The 23,164-nt window shown below is 54.9% G+C and overlaps 1 protein-coding gene and 1 long non-coding RNA gene across 6 annotated transcripts in view; one reads left to right on the top strand and one right to left on the bottom strand.

The window, feature by feature from the left end:
- KIRREL3 (kirre like nephrin family adhesion molecule 3) overlaps positions 1-23,164 on the bottom strand; it is a 548,409-nt gene that overhangs the window by 4,459 nt on the left and 520,786 nt on the right. For 2 of the 5 annotated variants that reach the window (XM_029956333.1, XM_029956334.1), the window contains exons 8-16: positions 22,279-22,384; positions 16,889-17,037; positions 15,472-15,599; positions 13,640-13,766; positions 9,666-9,766; positions 7,224-7,422; positions 5,674-5,709; positions 1,919-2,101; positions 36-145 (exon numbers count right to left, since the gene is read on the bottom strand). In XM_029956333.1, the coding sequence (XP_029812193.1) occupies positions 36-145; positions 1,919-2,101; positions 5,674-5,709; positions 7,224-7,422; positions 9,666-9,766; positions 13,640-13,766; positions 15,472-15,599; positions 16,889-17,037; positions 22,279-22,384 (1,139 nt within the window). The remainder of the gene's footprint in view (positions 1-35; positions 146-1,918; positions 2,102-5,673; positions 5,710-7,223; positions 7,423-9,665; positions 9,767-13,639; positions 13,767-15,471; positions 15,600-16,888; positions 17,038-22,278; positions 22,385-23,164) is intronic. The other 3 variants (XM_029956336.1, XM_029956335.1, XM_029956337.1) reach the window with 3 other exon arrangements.
- LOC115306117 overlaps positions 21,450-23,164 on the top strand; it is a 30,109-nt gene continuing 28,394 nt past the window's right edge. The window contains exon 1 of the long non-coding RNA XR_003915196.1: positions 21,450-21,576. This is a non-coding gene — a long non-coding RNA (uncharacterized LOC115306117). The remainder of the gene's footprint in view (positions 21,577-23,164) is intronic.

Here is a 23,164-nt window from a genome sequence, read left to right as displayed (position 1 = left end):
GTCGGGGTGGGGTGGGGGTAAGGTGGCATTCTCACCATCAGCTGCTTGATGGTAGGGTGTTCCTCAGCCTCCCGACCAGACGCAGGCTCCTTGTGGACAATCTCCACTCGGATGTCATTCTTGGCCGACACAACCCCCTTGAGATCTGGACGTAAGATAGGCAAGGACAGATGACAGATTCACTCCTCATCCTCAGGTGTTAGGGCCTGAGATGTTGAGCGCCCACCACCCTCACCACTCCCAGGGCTTACCCTTCAGTCCCTGAGCTCAGTAGCCTCAGCCCCCGCTGCCCCCACCAGTAGAACACCTGCGTGGATGTGCTGTGGGCTGTTGGGGCCTCGGCTCTCCTGCTCTGTTGGCCCTGTGGCATGCATCTCAGCCTCTCACTGCTGTTACCCTGGCTTCAGATGCCATCCACAATCCATTTGTCTGCTTTACAGAGCTAGGTCCTTTTTACCCTATTCAAGTCTCACCTCCTTCTAGAAGTCTTTTCTGACCTACTCTACCCGACTCTGATCTCCGTTTAGAGAGTCACAAATCTTACTGTGAGAAAGGACCTCAGGATCCCATGGCCAACCCCCCTTGCCCAAAGCGGAAACATCCTTGACATGGGGTGGTCCAGTTCCTGTGTCAAGGCTTTCGTGGTGGAGATGCCACACCTTTCAGAGGAGGCAGCCCATTTATCACCGGAGAGCTCTGTCAGAAAATCCTTGCTAAAACATGCTCCCCAGTAATTTCCACTGAGACGATGGCGAGGGAGCTTCTAAGACCCGCTCACTGGGGGAAGTCAAGAGGGCCAAGGCTGTGGAGTTTGCAGCAGGGGGAGCCTCGTGGGGGCACCCAGCTTTCTTCTGGTACAGGTGGAGGGAATAGGCTTACTCTGATTATTCATTTTGTACCTCAGAATCATAGAACATTAGAGGCAGTGGGGTCATAAAAGTCACACCATCCCATTTCATACTGTTAGACATGAGGAAACAGGCCTGGAATGGTGGTGGCTTGCCCAAGCTCACGTGGTGGAAAAAGGGAGGGCTAGAAGACCGTGTCTCCACTGTTTTCCTCCACTCAGCCATCCCATCTTACGTTTCCACACGTCTGTCTGTCACACGTGATGTCAGAGCTATGGCCAGGATGGGACTCCAGACCCACGTGACTCTTCGAGAGTGCACATGTGCCAGAATTTTATTGGTAGTGACTAAAGACCTTTAAAATCTTCACAGGGGCACCTGGGTAGCTCAGTTGGTTAAGCGTCTGACTTCAGCTCAAGTCATGATCTCACGGTTCGTGGGTTCGAGCCCTGCATCAGGCTGTGTGCTGACAGCTCAGAGCCTGGAGCCTGTCTTCAGATTCTGTGTCTCCCTCTCTTTCTGACCCTCCCCTGCTTATGCTCTCTCTCTCTCTCTGTCTCTCAAAAATAAATAAAACATTAAAAAATTTTTTTTAAAGTTTAAAAGTTTTCACAAAGGGATTCCTTGAATGCTCCCCCTACCCCCAACATGCCAGCATGTGTAGGTGACCTGCCTTTCTGGTTAGACTCCAGAAGTCAGAGGGCAAAGATCAAACCACCTCTCCCACACCCCCTCCCAGATTTCTCTGCGCTCTGTACAGCTGCATATGCAGCTGTGAAGTGAAGATGAAAGTCATAGCACGCAGGGCCGTGGTGACAGCTGAATGGGTAAACCCAGAAAAGGCTTGGACTCCAGGGAACAAGGTTAAGTGCTCGAGAAACGTTAGCCAAAGTGCTGGCTGACCGCCTCGTCCGAGTTCCAGTTTAGGCCAGTTCTGCCTCAGCTGAGCACCCACTATATGCCGGACACTACACACAGCACTGCGCGGAAAAAGATGCACAACGACCCCATCCCTGCCCCAGCAGCTCACAGCACCGTTAGGGCCCCCTGCTCGTTGCACTCCTGCTTACTTGCTCTCCGGGGCAGCCTAAGCCTGGCCTTTTTCTCTGTCCCCCTCCCTGAGATCCCGGGGGTCCCTCCCGTACTTCTCTGGGAGCGCGCACAGCAGAAGGCCACGATGGTTGCCATAAGGACGAGGAAGGCCACGCCGGCTCCTACGGCCACCCCGATGATGACGGCCATCGGCACAGACTCTGTGGGCGAGAAGGAGGCACGGCTCAACAGCAATCCCGGCGGGTGGTAGACTCTCCCCACTGGGGCCTTACCCAGGTTGCCAGACCCCTGCGCTCAGGCCCTCCTGGGAAGTGCCTCGCGGGCCTGGGCAGGCACAGTCCAACGGGGGTCAGCTCCAGTGGGACTTGGGGTGGAGGAGGAGGGCCGAGGACTGGGTGAGGGCAGGAGCAGGGGTGAGGGGGAGGGAGGCAAGCACACACGGGGAAGGGCGGGGCGGGGCGGGCTACCCAGAGATGAGAAGCAAGGCTGGGTACTGTTCAGCTCCCCTCTGTACTAAGCCAGGAACATTCTATCGTGTGGTGGCTGCAGAGTAGAAAGTCCTGGGTTTTCTTTGGAAAATGACTATGGACACTTCCCTTGTTTGCCTGGTTTGTGCTTTCCTTCTCTTCCCAGTCCCAGATGCCAAAGATAGATGCAGACAACCAGCTTTTAGAGAGTTCTCGGCCTGAGGCAGCCTCTCCTCAGGGGCCTGCTGGGCCTCTGCTGGTAGCTGCCAGGGGCCCAAGTCTAGGGTGGAGGGGGGTTGTGAGGGTCGGTGGGAGAAACCCTCCTTTTCCTTGACCTTCCCCACACCCAGTCCTTCTCCTTCCTCTCCGGGGCCAGTGCTCTGGGCACATCCCTCCCAGAGAGAAGCTTCCAGGTGGCAAGCACTCACTCCTTGCCCAGTTTCTTCAGCAGGCTAGTGCCCTAGCCCAGGAGAGATGCAGAAGGGGAGGGGCATGTATGGGGGAACGGGTGTTTTTGCAGACAGCCCTGGTCCTTCTGTGGCTGCATATGGGCTGGAGCACAGGATCTGGAGCCCTGAATAGTCCTTTGGGAATAGAATTAGAAAATGTGGGGGCAGGGAGACCTACAGCCTGCTGAGTCAAAGCCTCCCGTTTGTAGATGGAAACGCTGCGGTCCAGAGGAGTCACTGGACTTGGTCAAGGACACACAAGTACAGTAGAGCCAGGGGAAATCCAGGCTTCCTCTTGCTCCCTAGCTCTGTCTGCTCTGTCACACAGTATCCTTTAAAGCTCACGTGCTCTGTGCAGCCCAGATCCCATCGCTTCTTCTGAGCAACTTTCCACACCTCTCTTCTCTCTAAAATGGGATAATTATAGTGCCCACATCAGGGTGGTTGTTATGGGGTTTAGATGAGTGAATGCAGGAGTGCCTGGGTGGCTCAGTCAGTTATGTGGCCAACTTTGGCTCAGGTCATGATCTCGTGGTCTGTGAGTTCGAGCCCCATGTCAGGCTCTCGGCTGACAGCTAAGAGCCTGGAGCCTGCTTCTGATTCTGTGTCTCCCTCTCTCTTTGCCCTTCTCTCACTCTCCCTCTGTCTCTGTTTCAAAAAATAAATAGTCATTAGATGGGTGAATTCAGGTAAAAGCCTTGGAACTGAGCCTGGCTCCAGTCCTATTCAAGTATTCCTGTTTGTGTATGGGAAGGAGAAATGTAGCAGGTGAGAACCTTAAATGAGAAGAAAATTCCTTGGACAGCTTGAGCTCCCTGTCCCCTAACCTGTCCCACATCGTCAGTGTGGATGGCTGCACAATGTCGAGGGACTTGTCTGAAGCTGGGGGTTAGCCTCTCATTGCTGTTGTTTGCTTTCAAGCAAGGAAGAGAAACCCTCAAGCTCCGCCCCCTGGAAATGTAGCTGAGGGGTGGTGACAGCGGGTGCCCTCCCCCTGGGGGGAGGGGGAAGCAGGTGCCTGGGGCTGGCAGTATTGGTGATGACGCTGGTACTTTCCTTCCACCCAGGATATACACAGTAGTGCATTCATCACCTGCCTCTTGGTGGCCAAGATCACTGTTAGAGTGACAGGAGAGGGGACAGGAGAAGGTGGATGTGCAGAGGACACCCACGGATTAAAAATGCGAGGTGTCTGGGTTGGGCTCAACAGTCAGGAGTGGAAGAGGGGACCTGCCCTAGTAGACCTCACTCAGATCCTGGAGCTTGCTTTGGGCAAATAGATGATTCTATCTCCAGATTTTAATTCTGTTAGGAAAGGAAAGCTCACTGGTCCTGTACTTTTGAAGTTTATTAATTTGCGTTTGGTTTAGTTCCCCCTTGATTCCTAGTAAGTCTTCTTGGAAAAACTGGAGTCTTGTCTCAGATGAGCTCGGAGCCAAAGGGTGACCATAAAAGGTTCCTTAAGCTCTCTAGTCCTCGATATGTCTCCCATAAAACTAGAGAACCAGGCAATGGTATCTAAGGTGACTTTTGACTCTGACATCCTGTGAAGCCACCTTTCCTTGACTTGTTAACAGCTGGGAGAGCACCGACTTATCTGGAGAACTGTCCCTGAGTGGGCAGGCGGGGGCAGAGAGGGGGGGGGTCTGCTGGGAACAGGGGGACCAGAAGGGTGGCATTCCCTGTGCACCTGCTTGCCTGGCTCCCTGAGGTCTGCTCTGGGCCACCTGTGCAGGTCTCCCCTCTTAGATGTCTCCTGGAGAGGGGCTGGGGGGAGGTGCTGCCTGCTCAGCCTCTCTCCTCCTTCCAAGGAGGGGACTCGGCCATGAAGGAAGGTGTCGGGGACTGCGGATGAGTGTGAACAGACACAGGTGAGATGGAGACAGGAAGCCGACACCACCTCCAGCACTGGAGTGGCTCTGAGGGGTGACAGGGAGAATACAGCAGGAGCTGTACTGTGCTGCCTCTGCGAGTTTGCCTGTGCGGAGACTGATGCTCTTAAAGGGGCATGTCTGCCCAGAGGGGAGGGTGGGTGGGCCCCACAGGGAGTCTGATGAACGAATTGAGGGGGGAGCCTAGTCCCTTCAGGGTCCATGTGGCAGAGGACTCCCCGCTTTCCTCATTTTCCTCATGGTCTCTGTCGGGTCCTCTGGAGTCTGGCTTGCAATGTCCTGATTCTCTTTTTGGGTTCCTGCTGAGACAGTCAGGGCAGTGGTCCTCCTGTGGGATCCCAAGACCGAGCCACTGAGTCCTGGGAGCCTGCTGACCACTTTGCTGCTGGGAGTCTGGAGAGGGAGGCATGGCCCAGCAGCCTCAGCGGGTCTGGTGAGCTGGCAATTCCATGGGGAGCTGTGCTGGGGAAGTGGGGAGCTGAGCAGAAAGCATGGATTAGCATGGATTATGCAGCCAAGGTGCAGGGAAGCCCTGGCATCCTGGGAAGCAAGGCCAAACTGGTGATGATGCTGAGAAGCAGGAAGAGTCAGGGAGACACTGGGAACAGAGGGAGACCAGGCCTGGGGTGAGCTGACGGGAGGGCAGAGAGTGGAGGAGTAGGGCTTCCAAGAGAGAAGGGGTGGGAGGAGCAGGGGGCAGGGAAGCAAGAGCCAGGGTCCTGGGCTGCATGGAGCCTGTGGACTCTGGTGGCAGCGACAGAGGGGACAGGTCTCTGGAGTCCGTGGACCCAAGCCGGCTGGGAACCCCTCTCCCTGCTCTGGCTGCACTAAAGCCTGGAGGTGGGGGGAGGGCAGAGAAGTTAGTGGCCTGCGCAGGCCTCCCTACCCCCTTTAGGGTCCCTCCCCCACTAGCCCAGAGGCCCCTTCCTCCCCCCACAGGGAGCTCTCGTGTCTCCTTTCGTACCTGCTTCCAGCCCGGCTCCCGACTTCATTTCCGAACCTGTTTGGAAATAAAGCAAGCGTCCACAGCCAGGGCCTGGCTGGCCAGGGTGGGGTGGGCCTGGGGCCGGCCATCTGGTGGGACTGGGATGAGGGACTCCCTCCTCTCTCACGTTTTCAGGACCATGCCACAGACCCAGGCTTGCTGAACTGAACTTGGAGTTCTTTCAGGCTGACTTAGAAGAGACTCCAGAGGGGGTGGGTAGGGACCAGAAAGAGAAGTTAAGCTTGGGAGGTTGGGGTGTCTGGAGAGGCGGGGGTGAGAACACTAAGGGGAGGGAGTGGAGGTGGGGGCACTGAGGGGAAGACATGGAGGGCAAGCGGCGGTGGAGGGGGCGCTGGGAGGGTTTAGGATGATGTGTAGATGATAGTATGCAAATTATGTGCAAAGCATTATGCAAAGCAGCACCTATTAGTGAAGAGGTGTTGGGAGACACTGAGCCACAGGGTGGCGCTGAGGTCCAAAGGGTCCATCTGAGACCTGCTTGGCCCCTAAACTCTTGCCAGGGCCTGACAGTCTGTGGGTGAGCCTTCACCTTGGAGGGGTTAGTGCTAGGATCCTGGACCGCCTTGTCTGCCACAGACTGAGCCCACTGGCAAAGGGGCAAGATCCGCAGCCCACGTGCTGGACCCGTGTGCTGCTGGCCACCTGCTGAACTGCCCCATTGTGCCCCTCAGCGGCTCCCACCCTCTGGTCAGGTCCGTGTGAGACCTTAGAGCAGACACTGGAGTGCTCCGCATCTCCCTGACCGGAACTGGGAAGCCTGTCCATGGGGCCACAGTAGGGGGAGCCTTGTTCCTCACCCCTTCTCCTCCCTCTCAACCACCTGGCAGCTCTGAGCCTTTGTGCCCAGCGCTGCCCTCTGATGGGGGGACCCTTCAGGGCACAGTGGTGCGTGTGTCTCCTGTGTTCCTGGAGGAAGTGCAGGTGATCAAATCGAACTTGACCCCCTAAGTAGTGGGGGCTGGGGCAACTCAAGCACCGTCCCTCAGCTTAGCATGGGCACTCTCTGGGGGACTTCTGGTACCGGGACTGTCTCGTTGCCTTTACCCGCTAGTCCAGGGTCCCCGACACCTCACTTCCGGGGTATCCCCACAGGGAAGTCCTCAGTGGATTAACCACCCCTAAGGGCACTAGGGAAATGCCAAGTGCACAGAAGCCAGGGCCCTTAGAAGCTGCTGGAAGGCTGTGGTAGCTCTGTGGTCACCTTTCCCTGAAACGTTGCCCTGGAGAACCCCCATCCTGAGCAGTTTTCTCCCTGTCTCCCTTCCTGGTGTGGGCTAGTGCCTTTGCCTGGGGGGAACTAGACCAAAGAGGGACACTCCGGGGACCTGGCCAAGGCTGTGTAGCATGTCAGGAAGAGCACTGTGACTTGTCCTTGGGCTCAATCTGCCTGTAGCCGCAGCTGGGCTCTGCCCCCCCAGGACCCTGGAAGACTTCGCCTGGGACCCTGGCCTAGGTGTGGAGGGGGCCTGCTGGTCCCATCACCCCCTGGCGGCCCTGGCGGCCCCTACCTTGCTCCTTGAGCCGGATGATCTCAGTGTCGGAGCCGAAGCTGTTCCAGGCGGTGCAGTTGTAGATGGTTTGGAAGTCAGCCCGAACAATGTTGCTGATGGTCAGGGTGGAGATGACCCCCTCCTCAGTGCTGACTGTCTCCACAGTGTAGCGCCCCGATGTCCCCGACTCCAGCACATTCTCCTTCCAGGACCAGGCCTGTCCGAGTTGTGAAGTTAGGAGGAGACTCCTACCAGAGCCACCATACTGCCTCCCAGATGGTGTTTCCATCGACGGGAGGCCTTACATGGGTCTGCACTGGAACGTTTTCCAGGCATACAGGGAACTCTGTGACAGCGACTGGAGCCCCTCCCTCGGCTGGCCTGTGCTGGGAGCCCTGACCCTGTGCTGCCCTGGCAGGTGGAGGCAGAAGAGCAGCCCCGGAGGGAGCCCCGTCTTGTTACTTCGCCCACTTGTACGAAGGTGTCTTCCAAGAGTGGTCCTGTGACTGTCTTGACCTGTCTTAAGGCTGATAGTTTAAGGTTTCCCGGAGCCATGTCCCCTATACTTGCGCACCTCAGCGAGTAAGCTTCTTGCACACACACCCTGGCATTTCTGAGAATGTAGTGGTCGTGCAGGCAATGCTTGGAGGCGCGCCAACAGTGCTTTCTCACGCTTGGGGCTGGTGACATACTGGACTGAATCATTCTGGATGGGGGGGGCTGTCCCACGCATCGAGGGAGGTTTGGCAGTATCCTTGGTCTCCAGCCACTCTTTGCAGGGGGCACCCCTCCAATTGTGACAACCAAAATGTCTCCAGACAATGATAAATGTCCCCTGGGAGGCAAGATGATCTTGGTTGAGAACCACTGGCCAAGAGTCAGAGCTCTATGAAGACAGAGATTGTGTGAATATACTCAAGAGTGAATGGATTATTCTGCAACAGGCATGTGTTACAGTTATCATTTTACATTTTAAAAAATGTTTATTTATTTTGAAAGACAGAGAGACAGTGTGTGGGAGAATGGGGGGAGGGGGCAGAGAGGGAGAGAGAGAGAGAATCTCAAGCAGGCTCCACACTGCTAGCACAGAGCCTCATGGGGGGCTCCATCTCAGGGACTGAGAGTCAAAAACGAGAGTCACATGCTTAATCGACTGAGCCACCCAGGTGCCCCTCATTCTAAAAACATGGAAGAGTGAAGCAAAAGCAAGTATTAGTTTTATGTGTGAATTCTTGCAATTTTTGTGTGAATTTTTAGATGGTGAGTGAATTGAATGCCCAAGAAGGTATATAACAGCAACAATGCTCTGATAATAATTGGAATTTACAGAACGACACCTTTAGCATCCCAGCCTCTGGCAGGCACGGGGACCTGTTGTTCAGTGTGCACCTCTTACACCCTCCCTGGGCACTACCGCACTGTGGGAGGGTTGAACAGCCCTGCGGAGCTGACCCGGGGCAGTCTTCTATCTCCTGATAGAAGGTAGATGCCTATCCTAGGCACTGCGGATCACTAAAAATAATATCTGACTCCCACTAATGCTGGAAAATGCTCATCTCTCTTTATTTTCGTGCTTGGGCTTGCACCACTTTCTGAGGGACGTGGGTGAAGACCCTTGCTTTTGCAAATGCAAACACCCAGCGAGGCCAAAGTGTGAACTCTTCAGGGGCACCTGCGTGGCTCAGTGTGTTGAGCGTCAGACTTCAGCTCAGGTCATAATCTCACAGTTCGTGGGTTCAAGCCCTGCATCGGGCTCTGTGCTGACTGCTAGCTCAGAACCTGGAGCCTTCTTCGGACTCTGTGTCTCTTTCTCACTCTGTCTCTCCCCTGTTCATGCTCTGTCTCTCAAAAATAAATAAAATATACAAAAACATTTTTTTAAACAAAGTGTGAACTCTTCAGGCTGCCTTAGCTGCACTGTGGGCATGAGTTTCGAGGAAGAGAGGGGAAATGGAATGATACTTTTAGAGGAGAAGCCTTGATAAGTGGGGTAGGGCTCTCCATGGGCCTTAGGGCAGTGGAGGCCAATGTGGAAGGACTCCAGGGGTGCAGAAAGGGGATCTGCAGACTGTAAACCACACTCTGTTTAGGATTTTGCCAAAGTTTGTCTTGAACCCAGGAAAGGGAAGAAATCACTTATCATTTCTTCCGGCCAACCTCGCCTGCCCCTCTGCTCCGGGGACGCAGAGCTTGGTGGGAAGCATTGCTGACAGGGCACAGCTGGACGGCAGAGCAGAGTTCAGTGCAGTCGCAGATGACTGAACCCTAGGAGCACCCTGTCTTCGTGATGCCTTTTCAAGACAGACAAGGCGAGTATAATTTCCCCCACAAAGGGCAGGAAGCTCAGAGGCATGCACTGACTGGCCCAGTGGTTGTGAGCTGCCGGCTCATGTGACCCGCCAGATGACCTGGCTGTGCTGGCAGAGCCCCAAGGTCTCCCCTCCCGGCCCCGGCACTTACGATTCTGTCGGGTGGTGGCGTGCTCCGGATAAAGCACTTGATCTGGCCCTTCTCTCCGTGGAGGGCATGCTGGGTCTGGGTGCTGGAGATGATGGGGGGTCCTGTTAGGGAGAAAGCATCACATCAGAGATTCAGGAATCTCTGGCTGGACCCTTCTTGGGTATGTTCAGAAGGTGATCCATGAATTCAATCATTCGGCAAACATTTACCGAAGGCCTGCATGTGTAAAGTAAAGTGCAAAGCAGGAGACTCAAAGATAAATTAAGCGTTCAGTCATAAACCTCTCAAGGGATGACGAGTGAACGCTTCTAAGTCAGAATGCCCAGAAGACATAAATAACTGTAATAAAAGGTGGTGAATGTTTGTACCATGGAGCAGTACGGATCAAGTGCTGCCTGACTTCAGAGGAGAGGGAATAATTCTGCCTGGTGGATGGGGAAAGCTTTATGAAGGAGGTGGGGAACTGAGAAGGGAGTAGGGGAAGTGTCGGGAGGAAGGACACTAAGAATTGTTACCTCTAATGTCGCCTCTGCCTTATCCAGCTGTTCCATTTTCCAGCCATTCTCCCTCATGGACAGGAGAGGGCGTGCTTGCCTAACAAACCAGGTGTCCTGTCAAGGATGGGCAAGCCAGAGAGGAAGAGAACTGGCGGTGCTCTCTACCAAGGGTGGGGGGATCACCCTGGGTAGGTGGAATGACTGGGCATGTTCACAGCCCTCATCTCATATATGTCTTCATTGCTTTGCCTGCCTCCACTTACATACACAGATGGACCAGGTGAGACCACGGCTCCAAAGCTGATCCTGACATCTCATTGTGTGTGTGTGTGTGTGTGTGTGTGTGTGTATGCGCGCGCATGAGAGAGAAAGAGAGAGAGAGAGAGAGAGAGAGAGAGAGAGAGAAATGTTTATCAATGTCTCCAGGTGTACCTGGGTTATCTACCTCATCCCACAGCCTAGAGAGCCTACCTGCAACCTGAAATCCAAGAGTGCTTCCTGTCCAGTTCTGCCTTTGATCTAACCTAAGTCTTTACTGCGCAACGCCCACCTGGCAGGGAAAGGGGAAAGGAGGAGACGCTAATTCTGCCATTTGTTCAGTTAACTTCCTGGCCAGGTTGGGTGGCTGAAGGACGGGGTGTAGGGATGGAGACTTTCATGCTCCCTTCCCAATCCCTGGGGCAAAGGTTGGAGCTTTGGTGGAGGAAAAGCGAGGAGAAAGAGCTAGAGCAAGGGATCTGGAGGACAGGCAAATTTATGCTGGGAACAAAACAAAAATTGCTGCAAACATAATTGCTGTTTATTAGCCACCTTAATTAAAACAGATTTGCATTTCTATGAGTAGCTCTCAGCCAACGGGGGAAAAGGTACTGGGAGCCACTCAGGTGACTGCTCCTGAGTTCAGGGTGGCTAACAGCTCGGAGCCAGCGCAGCAGCTGCCAGAGACCCTCCAGATAAGGGCTACCACCCCAGGGTGCCTCCGAATGTGGGTGAGCCGAGTTTCTCTCTTAGATCTTTGTGCTCCAAGAAGTCTTTGGCCAGAAAGACAGGAGGGCTTGATGTTTTAGGAACTTGGATGGCACTTTGCTTTGCTGCTGGCTGCAAGTAATGATACCATAAAACCATTTCCCTGTCACCTCCCAGGAGCTAGGAATTCTCTAGGGGTGGTCCTCAGGCATTCTAAAAGCTGTCAGGCAAATGCGTGTGTTTGAGGGCTTTTTGGAAGAAAAAACAAGTTGGAATAACGGTAGATGGGGTTGAGTAGTCAAAGCGCAGCAGGGGTGTGGTTTATCTTCCCTTTCCTGTTGATCCAGGGTTTGAGCCAAAGCAATAAGACATGTGCCACTTTGCCCCCCCAAAGGGCAATGGCCTGCAGTCGCCCACCAGCTGGGGTCTGAGGTGAGGAGAACCCCAGCTCATTTTGGATCCTTTCATAGTGTCTGGTCTCTTGAGCCCAGTCCAGGCTCCCATGGTCCCTGCACCTGTTCTCTAGACAGTTCCTCTCCCCTGTGCCAGGCTGGCAGGCCCCTCCACCTGGGCTGCTTAATCCATCTTCGGGCATCGGGGCGAGATGACCCTCGTTCCACAGAAAGCGACTAGCCTCTTTGCTTCGCTCTGATTCCCTGGGCACCTCTCTTCCTTGGAGACCCGGGGAAGCTGGTGCCAGGACTGGAGGCAGAGGAGGGGTGTGAACATGATCCCTGGCAGGTGCGGATTAAACCCCGGGCAGGTGCCAGGGCCCAGGCTGGGGTGTCCCTTCCAAGACAAATGTCCCTCCAAGGTATGCGTCCCCTCCTCCTTAAGAAACCACTTTGAATCCCAGTTGGGAAATGCCTGAAGGTCCCCTCCTCCTTAAGAAACCACTTTGAATCCCAGTTGGGAAATGCCTGAAGGTGTAAAGGGACCATGGGTTGTTCGACCCTCCTGGATCCACCCCATTTTTCCCGGAAGTGAGGATGTCCCTTTAAAAGCTTCAGGCTTGGGGACCCTGGAGGCCACGTGGGAGTCTGAGGGTCCCCAGCCCATTGGCCACAATCATGGGCCAGGACCCAGAGTGGGCAGGGCAGGGGAGGAGGAGGGGGGACGCGGCTGCTTTCACCGGGGCCTAGTGCCTGAGTGTCAGACACCAGAGCAGCAGGAAAAGGCTGCAGCCTGCGTTGCCATGGATATACGGAGGCACGATCAGAGGCTGTTATTTTTAGCCCTGCAGAGCCAATTTATTGGTGGCGTCCTGGGGACGCAGAAGGAAGGCAGGAAGACTCCTGAGTCAGGGTTCTGCCCAGGACAGGAGGCCTGTGAGTGCCCCCGGAATCTGAGCAGATTCACCCTCCCTCTGGGGCTGCTCTGGCTTTTGGGGAGGAGGAGAGGAAAAGAAATAGATGGAGGGGGGCCGGCTAATGAGGAAGCCAGACAAGGATGGCTGTGGAGACACCGAGCTGGCCTTAGTGTGCCAGCCAAGGGGGAGAGTAGATGAGGCTGCCTGTGGGCAGAGAAGCCGACGGGGCAGATTTCTAGAACATGGCTCAGCCCCTCCTCAGGGCCCTGACCTGGGATCAGGACCCAGAGGCGCTGCGAGTGTGGGGCTGGGGCTCGGAGCCTCAGGACTTTGACCTGAGGCATGCGGCAGACTATGTGGGGCCAGGGGGTGTGAAAAGGGAAACCAAAATCCCAGTGGAGTGAGGGAGCTTGGAAACACCAGAGGAACTTGGCCTTAGCTTTTCTCGCTCTCTCAAACCAGCAGCTTTGGTTCTCCACCATGGCCCAAGCACGGATCATGGCCAGGACGTGGGATTTGCGTCTTGGTACTACAGGGCTCCTAGGGTCTGACCCAGCTTGTCTGTGACCTTCTGCGCTCCACCATCCAAGCCTGGTTCGACATGCTGTCCCCTAAATGCATCATTTACCAGTCACCCAGAAACCCGAACTGTGTTCTTGGAGAGATATGAAAACCACACTGCAATGGTTTTATTTTGTGTAATAAGACACGTTCTTTGCCTTCAAGATGACCCCCTGAATGCTTGGTCTTGTGGAAATTGTGACAGGTTTCTCTGCTTAAGCAGCTATAATGCAATGGGAAGGTGCCAACCAGGAGTCACAGAGATGCTCCCTTAAATTCCCAAGGCAGGGCCAAGGTCAAGGTCAAAGGGTAGACATGGGATCTAAATTGACTGCCTAGTAATCTTCTAAACCCTCTCTGCTTGGCCAGGATAAAATTCATTAGCTATCACTCTTAGGGCTGGCCCCTTAGGAATAACAAAAAAGGAGGAAGGTGACCCAATTAGCCAGGTCCTTCCTCATCTCAGGGCTGGGCTTTGGCATGGACTCAAAGAGGTGGACAGAATTGCTATGGATCCAGGGTCAGAGGTCGAAGCAAGGTACAGAACCAGCAACGGTTCGTCTGAGGCAATGCCTGGGACCAAGATGCCTTGGGCCCCTCTCTGCTCCCTCCCACCCCCCTGGCATGAGTGAGGGTCTTACCATTCACGGTTAGAGTCACCTCTCGCTCTCCAGCTCCCACCCGGGGCACCACAGCTCTGCACACATATTTCCCAGCATCCTCTTGACGGACGGTTTTGAGGGTCAGTGTCTTTTCGTTGCTCAGGACCTAGGAGAGTTTGGTGGGGGGGGATCAGACACAGAGAATGGAGCTTGGCTGTCTCTGTGTCCCAGAACCAGAAGGGCTGAGAGGCAGGTCTGCTGTACGTGACCCGGTATCCAGCATCTCAGTGGGAAGCAGGGGCGGGCTAGGCCGTGGGGTGCCCACTGAACGGTCCAGAGGAGGTTCACAGCACGGAGGCCTCAGTGTCGAGGTCACTGAGGATGTTAGACACCAGCCGGCAGCCCTGCATGGCTGGGCACATCTGGGAGGGGTGAGTGTGGAAGGGGGAGGGGCACTTCCTGGTTGGGGTCCTGAGGCTTTCTCACACAGGCAGGGCTGCCCACCAGCTTGTACCTGGTTGGCCCCACTGAACTTGTTTGGGGGTGCCTGAATCTGTTTTTCCAATTTTTGAGCTAGGGGTTGGGGTGACCCAAAAACTTTGGCATCAGCTGAGTTGGAATCCTGACTTTGGCAGTGACCATGAGGGGGGTAGCTGTCGGCAGCTACATATCTGTCTGATGCTCTTTCCTTATTTCTTTTTTTTAATAGAAATTTTTAAATGTTTATTTATTTTTAAGAGACAAAGAGACAGAATGTGAGCAGGGGAGGGGCAGAGAGAGAGGGAGACACAGAACTGAAGCAGGCTCCAGGCTCCGAGCTGTCAGCACAGAGCCTAAGGCGGGGCTTGAACTCATGAACCATGAGAACATGGCCTGAGCTCAAGTCGGACGCTTAACTGACTGAGCCACCCAGGCGCCCCCTTCCTTATTTCTCTAATGGGGGCAGTCATGCTCACGGGATGGTGCAGTGTCTGGCAGAGAGTAGGCCACACAGAGGTCAGTTCCTGTCTGCCTCTCCTTTCACCTCCCCGCCCCCCAGGCTCTCGCTGGTCCTCCTGAGGGGAGGGACGTCTGACAAACTCACACACACTAAAGAACACATATATTTTAAAAGAGGAACACAAGAAGAAGGCAAAACTTAACTCAGAAGCTAAAGGGTCACTTTATGTAGGGAAAGGTGAAAAGCCTTTCTAGAGACTTTTACTCCCAGCATATTGGTGGCCACCAGCTTTTATTTTTTTATTTTTATTTATTTTTAGTTTAAAAAAATTTTTTTTGACGTTTCTTTATTATTGAGAGACAGAGAGAGACAGAGCATGAGCTGTGGAGTGGCAGAGAGAGGTGGAGACATAGAATCTGATGCAGGCTCCAGGCTCTGAGCTGTCAGCACAGAACCTGATGCGGGGCTTGAACTCAGGAACTGTGAGATCATGACCTGAGCCGAAGTCAGACCCTGAACTGACTGAGCCACCCAGGTGCCCCTATTTTTTTTAAGTTTATTTATTTATTTGGAGAAGGGGCAGAGGGAGAGGGGGAGAAAGAGAATCCCAATAGGCTCAGCACTGTCCATGCAGAGCTGTATGTGGGGCTTGAACTTGAGAACCATGGAATCGTGACCTGAGCCAAAATTAATAGTCGGATGCTCAACTGACTGAGCCACACAGGCACCCCCACCTGCTTTTTTTTTTTTAATAGAGTCTGTGATAGGGCAAAACTGCAACGGTTCAATGTGTTTAGGGCTGAAGGGGTACATGTGGGTATCGGGGGTCCCTCTCCTCTTTCTGCTCACCCTGGATGCTGATGTCCCCCATCTAAGAGTGACGGCAGGTCCCGTGGTCAGAGGCCCCATGTGTCTGTGTCTGAGGACTTACCACACCGGAACCCCGCTTCATCCAGACGATGGTCAGGGATGGGTTGCCTGTCCAGGCGCAGCTGAAGACGGCATCGGAGCCCAGATCCACGAGCAGGGACTGGGGCTCCGTGGTCATCCTGGGCCCAACTGTGAGGGGACAAGGGGAAGACAGGCTCTTGATGGGCTGGGAGCTTGAGAAGAGGGGTCCAAGAGAGGGATGCCACAAGTGAGAAAGAGACCCCGGTCCTCCAACCTGGCCTCCCTCGGGCCCACCCATGGGGAGCAAGAGCCCCATTTCTGCCACCATTTGCCTCCAGGCTCTCCTGTCTCCTGCCCTTTGTCCTGGTTCTGGGAAGTCCTGCCCGTACCTCCGGCCCCAGCACATGGGCAGAGGGCAGCTCCTTCTGCCCCAGAAGTCCTGGGTGTTGGGATTTTTAAGTGTCTGCCTTCGGTCACTTGCCCTCCTCCTCCACGCTTCAGTTTTGTGACCTGGAGTTGAGTTATCCTGTGCACCGGGCCCAGCTCCCAGAGACCTCCCACGGTCTTCCAAGGGGCGCTGAGATAAGGAGCACAAGGTAGCGGAAGCCAGGCCTCTCTCCGCATTCTGGGCTCCCCCAGGCCCTCAGGTTATCTTCCGTTCCGGGGAGGAGCTGGGCTGGGTCCGGTTTCCCAGGCCCCTGCTAAGTGCTGGTGAGCTCCTCTCCGCCTCCTCCCGCAAAACACCCGTAACCAGAGCCTTCTGTAGACCGAGCCTTGGTCCCCAGGGTGGGTGCAATGGTGGAATTGTAGGCGCAGTGAAGGGAGGGTGTGCAGGGAGCCGCTTAGCTGCTTTGAGGAGCAGAAGAGCATGAATCCAGAGTTAGCATGAATCCATGAATCCGGATTAGTCCCTTGATGTAAAAAGGGAGTGATAGCACTTTCTGTTGGGGCCACTGGGGCAAGGGCGGGGAAAGATATAAGAAAGTTTGTAAAAGTGCCTTTAAAACTATAAAGTGCCATAGATGAGCTAATGCTTATTGCTGTGAACACATCTGGCTTGCCAGACAGTGATGGGCTGGTTCACGGGGGGTCCCGGCCAGGCCATCAGAAGGAACGTGTACTCGGGTCTCTAAAAGGAGGCAGTGGGGTCTGTGGCTGGCAGTGGATTCCCAGAGAGCCCGAGTTCTCCTTCTGCCACTTACTCACTGAGTGACCTTGGGCCTCCAGCCCCTTATCTGAGTAACAGGAATAATAATTCCCTGGGTTACTATGAGGGTCAAGGTAAACCCAAAATGCCATGTGCGGAAGCTTTTCTTAAAGTGGGGAGCACTATGAGCTTGTGAGGGGTTGTTATATGTGTTCATGGAGCCCAGGAACAGTCCCTCTGGCCCTGAGCAGAGCTACCCCCATGCCCCAGGGCTCACTGGCCCGGGGAAGCCCCGAGCGGCGGCACTCACAGTAGACATCCACAGTGCGGCTGATGTTGGTGCTGCCCAGGGCGTTGGTCACCTCACAGGAGACGGGCTCTGAGAAGTACGTGTAGTCCACTGTGGTCCGGTACACTTCTCCAGATGCTTCCTTGATGATCTGGCCCCTCTTGGCCCACCTGCAACACAGGCCCCGCACGCGGCTGTGGACTTCCTCTGGCCAGGGTGCTCTTCCCACCTAGCGGGGAGCTTCCCTCTGGGAGCTGGATACCCCATCCCTTAGGAAAGTGAGGTGCGGCATAGGGTGGCACAGGGCAGGCCCCCCAAGGGGTCCCATGGTGCGGGGGGGACAGGAATCTCCACAGAGGGATTCTGGAGGAAGGGGGGTGAGCTACTCAGTGGGTCAGCCCATCTGGCTGGCTAGGAAATGGCTAACCCCCTGTGAGTCCCCTGACAGCTTGGCCATCCTGCTCTGAGCTCTACTGAGGGCCCTGTCTATTGGGGTCCATGCTGGAAAAGAAGGAGGCTGAAGTCTAATAGCACGTGCCCATATAGGCACACACACCTGCACAGTGCACACACACACACACACACACACATAGAGAGAAACTTGATTTCCAGACAAGGTGAGGAGTTCCTGGAGGGGATCAGCCCGGAGTCCTAAGGACTCTTCTTGGCACTCAGCCAGCTCTCTACCTCTCCCGTCTTGACTCCTGTCCGCAGGGTGGGTCCCCTCATGGTGCCCTCTCTCCCTTCCCAGTGATGACACTTGCTCTTTTTCCTACCCAGTCTCTACTCGCCCACCCTGGCTTCGCTCCTCAGGGCCTTGGCTCCATCCAAGTTTGGTAAGAGAGGCGGGAAGAAAGCTGTGCTGACATCTGTCATCGGCCATTCGGTCCCACCGGAGGGGAGAGACTGAAAAGCCCTGGGCTTGACCTGGTCCAGGACCTGGGGCAGTGATCACTGCATTGGTCTGGTGACTGGGCAGCTAAGGCAGTGACATGAGTCCCCGGGGGTGCGTATGCGTGTGAGGGTGAGCCTTTCTTTCCTCAGGGAGAGAGTTCACAGCTTCCCCTGGCTGAACCCCGTTGTGGACCACACTTACTTTTAAAATCCCAGAACCTCCAGCCAGGCTCTTTCTAACTCAAGCCTATTTTGGGGGTGTTTTTCTCTGTTACCCCATGATCATGACTCCCGGTAACCACAGCCTCCCTGCCGTCACCTTCCCTCTCTCTCGTGTTCCTGGAGCCTTTCCCGTCTCTTGCCGTCCCTCCCTTGGCTTCATGCTCAGTCCGCCCGGCCAGCCTCGAGAGACGGCCATGTCTTGGCATCGTGTGGAGCGCCCAGGCTGGCACCATGTGGTTATTATCGTGAGTTAATATCACATAATTATTAAGAACATGATTAATAATAACAATTATAGTTTAACAACAGAGCAAACCATAGCTCCCCAAGAGCTTAAGGAGCTTCCCAACAAACGATTATGAGTTATTCATGAATCATTTCAATTTCTAACTTTAATTTAATGACCAGACTTAACAGTCAGGCACAGCCCCTGCCTGAGGCAGATGAATTCAGTCCCAGACACACGGTTGGGGATCGACATCCAATCTCTTGCTCCTTCCGCCCTGCTGAATGAGGCGTGGGGGCAGGCCGTGGGAGGCTGAGGGGGGCTGCAGCTGGCTGGACCTGGAGGAGGGGAGCGTGGGCCTCCCCTGCTCTCCCAGGCCTGCCTCTGGCTGGGGGTAGGTGGGCCATGGCCAGCTGGTTCTGCTGGGCCGTTCTCTTCTGCCACTGGAGTTCCTGGAGAAGATGGGGCTTTTTCCTCTTCTCTGGGGCATAAGTCACTGAGGGAGAAACCTTCCCTTGCTTAGCCCTGAGGAGCTCAGACTGCTGGGACTCCCACAGGCCTGGAGTCCCATGGGATGACAGCTGGGGGACCGCGCTTCCTTGTCCCCAGCTGGGTGGTGCTGTGGAAGCCCGGCCCCCCATGCAGCAGCCGCCCTTAGACCCCTAGGGCCTGGCCCTAGCTCAGAGGCACAGTGGGGTGCAGGAGGATGTCCTAGATCTCCCCTCCCAGGATTGCAGGCAGGAACTGGCTGTGGGGGCTGGACTGTTTGAGGCCCTAAACCAAGGCCTTTTAGGGACATCCCAGGAGTCTCCTGCCCCTATCTGACTCAGTCAGTTTTTTTCCTCCCTTCCTCTATATTCCACTCCCATACCAATAAAACCCTCTGTAAGGATTTCTTCCAGAAGCTCAAACCACTCCCTCAAGCGGTTGGACACAGGGTCAAGGGTGACCTAGGAGCAAGCCCGCATCTCAGCCCTCCCCTCTCCTCTCTTTTCTTTGGCTTTGCTTTCTCCTCCTCCTCCCTCCAGTTGGATCCTGTGCACTTCCCCTCCACCCCACCCCTGCCTCCACTGTTGTTCCTACCGCCTCCCCCACCCCCTCTGAGAAGGAGTCAGATTAAGCTGTTCCCAATCAATGTCTAATTTGGCCGGAGTAAATGTAAGAGGATTAATTATTTATATCACAGAATCAGGAGGCCTGGCTGTCACAGCTGACAGGCGGTTCTTAAATAGCCCTGAATTCCTTGCTAGGTGGCCGTCTCCCCTCCCTGGTACCTGTCGCGGGTGTGGGGGGCATGGGAGAGCCTGGAGTACAATGTCAGCCGCAGGTGGGGAGCCCAATTCGTGGTGAGCTCGGGCCTGTTCTGCCGCCTGGGGCTCCTGGTCCTGGCAGAGGGAGGACGGGCTGTTGCACCTGATCCCATTGCCCATTCGTGTCCCCTTTCTGGGTGTTGGGGAGGAGGAAGCCTATCTCTAATTTCTGAGATCACAGCCTCTTAGTAGAACAGGAGGAAGCAATCAAGATGAATGGAAGTAAAGAAACACAGATCCCTGCAGGCTTGTCAGAGTCAGTTGGGAAAAATCAATGTACTTATGTGAGGAGATTTGTTTAAGGCTTTGCCTCTTGGATCCTAGCACCACATCTAGAAGGACCGGCTGCCTGCTGGGCGAGCCCTCTCTCAGGGGGCGGAGCCAGCGTGGGTGGGTGCAGGGCGGGGCTGCCTCTTCCTCTCTCCTCCTCTCCGCCTCACCTGAATCTTCCTAGTGGTCCGAGGGGTTCCCTGGAAGTCTCTGGAGTCCCGAAGGGAGTGTGGTCCAAACTAACGTGTTTTCAGGGCCTTTGGCTAATCAGAGGGCCATGAGGGGCAGTCAACATCTGCAGAGAGGCCTGCCCCTCCCTGCACCACACAGCTGCCCCTCTGTAACCAGCGGTCTCCTGGGACCCGGGAGCTGCAGGGTAGGATGGAGGCCAAGGGAACCTGCATGCTCTGTGCCTGTTTGTTTATCTCTTAACCTTTTAGTTTAAAAATAAACAACACTTTTGGGGCACCTGGGTGGCTCAGTCAGTTAGTTAATCATCTGACTCTTGGCTCAGTTCATGATCTCGTGGTACGTGAGATTAAGCCTCCGTTTGGGCTCTAAGCTGCCTGCTGGTGAGGACCCTGCTTGGGGTTCTCTTTCTCTTTCCCTCTCTCTGCCCTTCCCCCACTCATACTTTGCTCTCAAAATAAACAAAAACGACAAAAAAGATACACACAAAAAAAATCACTTTGAAAATTTTGGAAAAGTTGCAAACATAGACCAATTGACTGCGATATTCCCTTCACTTAGATTCCCTAGTTGTTAATATCTTGTCACATTTCTTTACGATCACCTCTCCATATGGAGATTTCAACCTTATCGTCCCCATCACTGGTGTTCTGCCTTTAGAGAGTGGTGCCCCTGTGAATCAGGCCCAGCAGCCTGGTTTCTTGGGGGGTCAGAAAGCAGGGGTGGAGTGGGTGGCACATTGCTGGGTCCTAGGGCATGGCCCTGCCTTCTGCCCAGCCCTTCCAGAACCTAGCAGATGACCTGGAGCCTGGCAGCGAAGAGACATGGAAGTTGTATGCTCTGGTCTCCCAGGTCCCATGGGCATCCGTGGGATGGTTGTGAGGGTGGATGTGAGGTGTGTCTGCTCAGGTGCCTGTGGGGGTCAAGGGCATTCATGGGGCCCAGTGGTTATAGATTGCATACACATAGCTGGAGCAGACAGCAAAGAGAAGCCTACCCTGTAGAGAGGAGCCCAGGCCCTGCAGGTGCACGGTGGAAGCCCAGAGAAAGGGAATCTCTTTGGGTCTTTGTTTTGTATCTGAATTCACTTCTGGACCCTGGCTAGACCCTGGCCAACCAGACCTGCCCCCCGGGCCTCCAGGGGTGCACAACTCCAGTGATCGATCCTTCTCCTGCCTCTAGCCCAGTGAATGGTTAAATTGGACAGGACAGATGGTTTCCAGGTTCTTCTAACATATCCTCAAGGATAAAGACTCCATGCCTTTCTTGGTTTTTGGTTCCAGTGTTGTTTAATTATCTGCACCGCAGGGAGATGCTCCTTCCTTCCAGCCTAAATCTCTAGCTGCCTCTTTGGCCCATTTCCTCTTATTGTGCCCTGTGGGCTGCACCGCCTCTTGTCTTCCTGTCCTCCACTCCCACTGGCTGCCTGATTATCTAGTCCGGGACCATTAGCACCCCTGGCACCGACTGATGCTGCAGCTTAATAACCCATCTCCACGGCAGAGACGAATTCCGGACTCGACCATCAGGTCTGGGCTGGTGGGGAAGGACCCGGCAGAGTTAGGGTCACGGCGAGTCCCACAAGGCATCTAAAGGAGGTGAGTTTCTGCGTCTGCCCTTGAGCATCTCCGAGGCCACGCCATCTCTTGAAATCTTGTGCGGTGGCAACGCGCAGGCAGGAAGGTGCCCTGACGAGTCAGCCTGCGTTATGAAGGGCCTGGTACATGTCACACGCTGGGCTCCATGCTGAGCACCATGAGCGGCTAAATTGCAGTTCTTGCCTTCAAGACGCTCCATCAACAGGGAAAGATAAGCTTGTAAAAACCAGTGGTACTTTTATCAGTGTTGTGAGCAAGGGATGCGCAGGGGATATGGGCACAGATGATCCTAGGTGCCTGCTGGACAGGGCCAGCTGCCCCAGAAATCTTACCACATGCAGGTGAACATTTGGGTAAGCACGTGGCTAGAATCTGGGTTCTAATCTTCCTGCTTCTCCTGGTTGTTTTAACTTTTTTTCCCCTCTGAGCTTCTCTGCCTCTTTTCAAAAGGAAGGGACAAACAAGCTATCCAGACAGAAGGGGTAATACCTCCTGTGTCTGGTGGAAGGTATGTGCATGAAAGAAAGGAGAAATGTACCTGGCCAGGGATGGACAGGTGTGCGGGGGAGGGAGAAGGACCTGGACACCTGTGTGCTGAGTGCCCAGGGACACAATCGACACTCCCTGTGATGGGTAGCAGTGGTGTGGAGGGACCCAGTGGCCCCCTGCTTCCTCAGGGTGCTCCCTCAGCAGGGCTCTTACCTGTACTGGGTGACAGCCGGGTTAGCCTTTGCGGAGCAGTGGAAGGTGACGATGTTGTCCTCTAGCACAGGCTGTGGCTCCACCGATAGGTTGACGAGCGGAGGGTCTGCAGAGAGAAGAGATTCCTTTGCAGGCTGGGGAGCTGTGCCCGTGGTTTTTGGGGGGGGGATGGGGCAGGAAGTTGCCCAGGGTGACATGGGGGATAAAGGCCAGGGAGTCTGGTGAGTGGTCACCTCCCTGGCGGGCCCCAGAAAGTTGGGGCCCTGAGCAGGGGCCTCCTTTGCTCCCTGGAGGTGTTTGTTCCAGCAGCCCTGGGAAATAGGGTCTGGGCTCCCACTGTGGATTCAAAGCCTGGTGCTTAAATGAACAGCCAGCCAGGAAGCATAGCTGTCTGGGGTGGGAGAAGGGAGTACAGGGGGTGCCCGGGGAGGTGGTGGACACTAAGCCCCACTTAAATACATGTTTTTTTTCTTGTCTTTGAAATGTCTGTTTCATATCTGTTTGTGTAAAGGTTCTGGGGTATCTGTTAACTTGAAAGTGGCATTTACGCCTTTCATCAGCCTAATCTTCTCTGCCGGGGGCCCTGACTGGTGTCACCCAGCCCTCAGCTCCCCAGGCTGGGGCGAGAGTCTTTCTCCTTCAATGTGAAGGGATGGCAGGCTCTGATGTGCTAAATGGTAGGAGGTGGAGGGAGAGAGAGAGAGAAAGGAGGAGGTAAGAGAGAGAGGGATGGTGGGAGAGGGGGGGAGGGAAAGGGAGGGGAAGTTGGGGGGAAGGGAGGTAGAGAGGGAGGAGGAAGAGAAGGGGAGGGAGAGAGAGAGGAGAGTGAAAAAGAGAGGGAGGGAAGGGGAGGTAGAGAGTGGGGAGGGATAGGAAACGGAGACAC

Source organism: Suricata suricatta, chromosome 11, assembly GCF_006229205.1.
Source record: "Suricata suricatta isolate VVHF042 chromosome 11, meerkat_22Aug2017_6uvM2_HiC, whole genome shotgun sequence".
Lineage (NCBI taxonomy): Eukaryota > Metazoa > Chordata > Mammalia > Carnivora > Herpestidae > Suricata > Suricata suricatta.
Note: the sequence above shows the minus strand (reverse complement) of the source record. Positions and strands in the feature narration are given on the sequence as shown.